Raw genomic sequence first — 6000 nt, forward strand, 5'->3', positions numbered from 1 at the left:
AGAACAGGATCTGCAACTCCTGTCGATGCAAGGAAATCATACCACCGAGAGTCTGTCCCCGCCTGTCTGACTCAGTGCCAAACACTGCACAGCTTAGAAGGGCACCGTCCACCATGTGTTCTGTCTAAACGGTGCCCTGGAGTCGGGCTTAGTGTTCATCACGCCATCCAGCCTCCGTGCACGTGCCCAGCCAGTCCTTCCACCAGGGGCACCCTTGCAGCCCTGTGCCTCTCACACGGGGTAACACGCAGCACTGCGCTGCCTTTGCTGATGGGAAGACCCCATGTCATTAATGACCTCACGCAAGGGCACGCTCCCTTGAGCTGGCACTTTCGCCCCAGCATCACTGAGAGGATTTCAAGGCACCATGGCTGGCCTTTTTCCGAGAACTCTGGCCCTGTCTGCACCGGCTGACGCTGTCAGACCTTGGAGGCAGAGGGCTCTTCTGAGCCTTGTAAGGAGACAGGCCCTACCCTGAACCTGGAATGAGAACATGGCAGCTGTCCTTGACATTTCCCTGGCAGTTGTCATCGTCATATCTGTAGTCTGTTGAAGAGAGTCAGGGCTGGTGAGAGGCACCGTGCTTCTAGGCCAAAACTCTCCTGACCCAGCACAGCCCCACCCCGCCCTTCCTGCCTCCAGCGGGTCCTGGGCATGAGCTCAGGTGGTGATTAGAAATCCAAGACCATTTCCAGTCATGGGACAGGAAGGCCTTCTCCCCCGTCATTTTACTTTCTGGGACTTTCAAAGTCGAAGTTCTTTCTGGAACTTTGCAGGGAAAGAATGACGGCGAAAAGAGCACTGAAACTTGTACAGAATTCACGGTCAGTTGGGACTTCCTGAGCACCTACTATGTGCCAGGCCCTGGGCAGTGAGCAAGGCTCTTGTGGAGCTTGCAGCCCTGTGACTAGGACTCCCAGTGCTGTGGGCCGTCGGACCACAGCTTTAGAGGCCAGCAGACCTTGGCTCTTTTCTAGCTGTGTGACTTTGACCCAATTATTTAACTTCTCTGGCTCTCAGATTCTTCACCGTAAAATAGAGTAAATAATTCCTACCAAGCAGGGTTGTGATAGGGCCTAAATCGGGTGATCCACGTGAGAGCAGGGCGCCTGTCAGCGGTTGGGGACTGAGGTTATTTTTGTGCATCAGGTAGGATCATGGGTGTTGGTAGCTCCCCTCCACTTCTACAGCGCAGGTGCCAGGCACAGAAGGAGCAAAGTATGTCATGCATGATGGGTAATTTCAAGGTGGCATTGTGGGTAATAAGATGAGCATGTGGGAGAGGTTCAGGTTTGCCAGGTGGCAGATGACAGCTGACACGTGCTGAACATATGTGCACTTGGCATGAGCCAGGCTCCGTCCTAAGAGCTTTACCTGGACCATCTCATTGGATCCTCCCAGTGACCCTGGCAATAGATACTATTATTAGACCCACTTTACAGATAGGGAAACCAAGGCCTAGAGAGGCTAAGTGAACTGCCCAGTCCCTTAGCCAGAGAGAGCAGAACCAGGATTCACACTCCGACTTCTGCCTACAGAACATTTACCTCCTGTTCACTGCTGGCCTCATTCTCACACACCCCTGTCTTCTGTCCCCCAGTCCCCAGCTTCACCAGAAGCGGGGCTGAAACTGTTGCCATCCATTTATCCGTCCACCACTCATTCATTCATTCATTTAACATCCATGGGGCTTCTTCTGTGTCAGCCTTGGTTTCTGCATTATAACAGATGCCTAGTGAATTTTTCTTGCATAAATGAGTAAATAAGTGAATGTCTGCATCCACTGGGGGGTCGGCATCTTCTCAGACCTCCAAACAGGCACAGACAGCCCTAGGTGGTGGGTGCTGTGATGCAGAAGCACAGACTGAGGAAGCACAGAGACGGACCCAGCTGAGAGGAGGGTCTTAGGATGAAATTGACAGGGTGGATTGGGTTTCATTACAAGAAGAAGGAGGGCTGGACACTCTAGGCAGAGGAAAGAGCATCGGGAAAGGCAGGCAAGGACTGCAGGAGGGGGCGACTTTGAAGCAGGGACGTGAGGCGACTACACTGACGGTTAGGAAGACCCTTCAGGCTGTGTGAGGAGGAGGCTGATTGGAAGGGTGAGGCTGGAGACAGGTGACCTTGGCCGGAGAAGAGGGGGCATGAACTAGGGCTGAGCCAGTGGAGGCCAAGAAGAGACAGAAGCAACCAGACTTGGTACTGAGGGTGAGTGAGTGGCTGGGGGCTCCAGAATGACCTTCTGTCCATCTCATTTAGATCCAGGACAACAACGACATCACATATGCAGACCTGAACCTGCCCAAGGGGAAGAAGTCCACCCCCAAGGCCGACGAACCCAACAACCACACGGAGTATGCCAGCATTCAGGCCCGCCCACCACCTGTGTCTGAGGACACCCTCACCTACGCCGACCTGGACATGGTCCACCTCAACCGGAACCCCAAGCAGCCAGCTCCCAAGCCTGAGCCATCCTACTCAGAGTACGCCAGTGTCCAGGTCCAGAGGAAGTGAACAGGGCCGTGGCCATCTCTAGGGTCTGTCCCCATGAGCCTTCCTGCCCCATTGCGGGCAGCCTTGATGAGGACAGCCAGCCCAGTTCCTGGAGGGCCAGGGTGGAACAGGACCCAACAGTGAGGGTAGCTCTTGTCTCCCCAACCCAGCTGGCTCTCCAGCATTTCCAGGGCAGCCATGGCCCCTCTTTGTGGCCACACATGGAGGCTGATGTTGCCAGACTAGGCAGGGAACCGACCTGGGAACTGGCCAGAGCCATCAGGGGTGCAAGAACTCTCACGCCTCTGTCCATCAACTGTGGGTCTTTGTCATGGTCTTGGAGACCACTGACTGCCTCCTTGACACTCTGCAGCCCGATCTTCCAGAGTGAGGAGGGAGAAAACCCACCTCCTCCTCCCAGCACCACCCACCTGGGGCTTTGGGGAAAGTTCTCCCTTTAGATCGAACTGCCCATCCATGGAGAAGAAGCTGGATGCGCATCCCGAGACTTGGTGCCGTGGCGGCCAGCAGTCCTGGCCTCCCCTCTCTGCACTGACCAGCCACAAGCCCCGGGGAGGAGAGGACCGTCTGAGGAGCTCCTCTGCCACCAAGGACTGAGGGACAAAACGCCCCTCTTCTTCACGGCCCTCGAGACCTGGAGGACCTCCAACGGTGATACTCCACGTGGCCCCACCTCTCCCTTCCATACCTGAGCTCGCTTCCTTCAGCAAGCACTAACTCACAACCTCTCGCTGTGGACGCCTGTAAATTATTGAGAAATGTGAAATGTGCAATCTTGAAACTGAGGTGTTAGAAAATTTGATCTGTGGTGTTTTGTTCTGTATTTTTCTTAAAACAACAGCAGTGTTATCCTGGCTCTTTGTCATGTGTTGAAGTGCGTGGTTGGGTCTTGTGCAGTCTAAGGTTGAACGGTCGGTTGTTCTGGAGGGATTCTCTTACAGCAGAAACTGAGTCCCTCCCAGTCCCCGAGGCTTGAGGGTGGGGAAGAAGGTTCCAGGTTGGCTGCTCCATGGAGACACTTAGCCTTCTCTCCACGAGGCTGGTACTTCTGCCTTCCGAGCCCCCAGTGTGCTAAGTCTGAACCTGCCTGTGCTTCTCCAGGCTGCCTCCTTCTCCATCTGGCCAAGACCTAACGCCTCAGTCTGCTCACCTGTACAGAGGGGAGAGGAAAGATGCCATCCCTCCCCTCCATCGCTCACAAGCACTTTAGGGCCGTGCAGGGTAGGAAGCTGTGCCTGGCTGTTTTCCCCATTCCAGCTCTCTGAGCTCATCTCTGAAGGTGGAATCTTCCATTTCTGCTCCCAAACCCTGTCGAGATCAAACTGGAATAAATCAAAGACAGCCAGGAGGACTGGGCAGCTGTGAAGCCAGGAATGACCCACCTTCTGTCCCTCTGTCTCAAGAGGTTGGGCAGAGGCCGTGACCCTGTTATCCTCAGACCCCGCAACCCTCCAATTCAGTGTGGGGGCCTGGCTGGGCCCAGGGCAAGCAGGTGTTGCAAGCTCTGTTTATTCGGTCTTCACGTGTAACTGATCAGCTCTCAGAGCTGAGATGCGAATCTTCACTGCCCCCTGGGTCCAGCCATTTGATGCCCAAGGGATTCCTGGCTCAGGCTGTCAGAGCCAGAAGCTGAGCCATCCTGCCCATCAGCAGGTCCTCCAGGTGGAACTCCGGGAGCCGAGGGCAGACCCAGCTCTCTGGGGGACGGTGATCTGTTTTACATGATGGCATGCAGGAACTGGCTGAGCCAACAGGCCATGTGGGCAGCTCTGGCCCCACAAGCCAGAGTTTCTCTGTGGCATCTAGGAGCACAGTGGCCCAGCCACCTGGCTCGAGCTATTTCCAGATTCCAAAAGGTTGGCTTGTAAACCTTGGTCTCCCTCTCTTCTGCCCAGAGAGAACACACGCATGTGAGCACACACACGCACACACACAGAATTTTTAGAAAATGTTTTCTTGGTGCCATTTTAATTTTATTTTATTTTGAATTTTGGAAGGGGAGTAAGGAATGAGGCCAAGGAAGTCACGTAGTTTAGCTTCAGCCTGGCAGCCTGGAGATTCCCATACCTTGTGAACCAAACCCCAGGAAAAGGAAGCAGTCGAAACAACAGTATGGAAGGAGCATGGTTTTGGGAGTTTATTTTCAAACTGCGGGGAAGGAAACAGGCCCTATTTTGTATATAGTTGCAACTTAAACTTTTTGGCTTGCAAAATATTTTTGTAATAAAGATTTCTGGGTAACAACAGCCCCTCTGGGTGTTGAGTGTCCTTGTCTCTGTGAGTTTGTCCCTGTGCCCACGAGCCTGGGAGAAGATCATGCGGGCCCCAGGGCTTGGAAGCGACTTCAGCGTTTGGTCCTCTCTTGGGTTTTATAGACACAAAGACTTTGTTTCCCCTGGCTCAGAGGGAGTCAGGGTAAGGCAACCCAAACACCTGCTTGAGCAGAATTCCAACAGAAAACCAAGTTTGAATCCCGGCTCTGCCACTTTGTAGCTGCGGGAACAAACCACTCACCTCTCTGAGACTCAGGCTGATCATTGGCACAATGGGGACCCCCCCCTCTAGGGTTAGTGTGGGGATTAAAGGGGCTAGGGTGCTCGGCACATGGCAGGCCTTCACTAAGCGTTGGGTCTTCCTGCCCTAAACATTGCACAGTGGGGTCTGGTCACCCCTCACCACCTGTGGGATCTTGGACAAGCAGGTCACCCTCTCGGGGCCCCACTTTCCTCCTCTACCAAATGTGGAAGCTAATGCTTGTCCTAGAATAACCCTGCCAGATGATTCATGTCTCGTGCTAGTATATAGTAGGTTCTCAATAAATGTTAGTTTCTTTATGTCTCCTCCATAAGAATATTAATAATATTAATGACAGTTATATAATGATGGCAACATAACATTCATAGTTAGTGCTTACTGTGTGTCGGCACTTGATTAACCCCTTTATACCTTACAACTCCAGGTAAATAATAGCACTGACCTTGTTTTATAGACAAGGCACAGAGAGGTGGTGTAACTTTTATGGGGTCACACAGCTAATGAGTGACGTTGCTGAGACTCAAACTCTAGCTGCCAGCTTCAGAGCCCAACTTTTAGCCACGAGTTAATATAAACACATTACGTATTGGCACTGACTATGCAAAATTATTAGCAGTAATAATAGCTAATGCCTGCTGTGGTGAGTAATATGCCAAGTGCTTTACAGTTATTAACTCATTTAATCCCCCAACCACCATGTGAGGTAGGAACTCTTATTATCCCTGTTTTACAGATGAGTCAACCAAGGCACAGAGAAGTTAAGTCATTTCCCTAATGCCCCATGGCAGAGCCCAAGTAGTCTGGCTCTTCCCCATTATGTTTTTTCTTTTTTTTTTTTTGGCTGCATCGGGTCTTTAGTTGTGGCACGCGGGATCTTTGTTAAGGCATGCAGGATCTTTCGTTGCGGCGTACAGGCTTCTCTCTAGTTGTGGCGTGCGGGTTTTCTCCCCC

General features: G+C 52.5%; 1 protein-coding gene across 3 annotated transcripts in view; it reads left to right on the plus strand.

The window, feature by feature from the left end:
• SIRPA (signal regulatory protein alpha) overlaps positions 1-4762 on the plus strand; it is a 42818-nt gene extending 38056 nt beyond the window's left edge. For all 3 annotated transcript variants that reach the window (XM_036825321.1, XM_036825323.1, XM_036825324.1), the window contains exon 9: positions 2260-4762. In XM_036825321.1, the coding sequence (XP_036681216.1) occupies positions 2260-2514 (255 nt within the window). In that variant the 3' untranslated portion in view covers positions 2515-4762. The remainder of the gene's footprint in view (positions 1-2259) is intronic.
• The last annotated feature ends 1238 nt before the right edge of the window (positions 4763-6000 follow it).

Source organism: Balaenoptera musculus, chromosome 15 (assembly GCF_009873245.2).
Source record: "Balaenoptera musculus isolate JJ_BM4_2016_0621 chromosome 15, mBalMus1.pri.v3, whole genome shotgun sequence".
Lineage (NCBI taxonomy): Eukaryota > Metazoa > Chordata > Mammalia > Artiodactyla > Balaenopteridae > Balaenoptera > Balaenoptera musculus.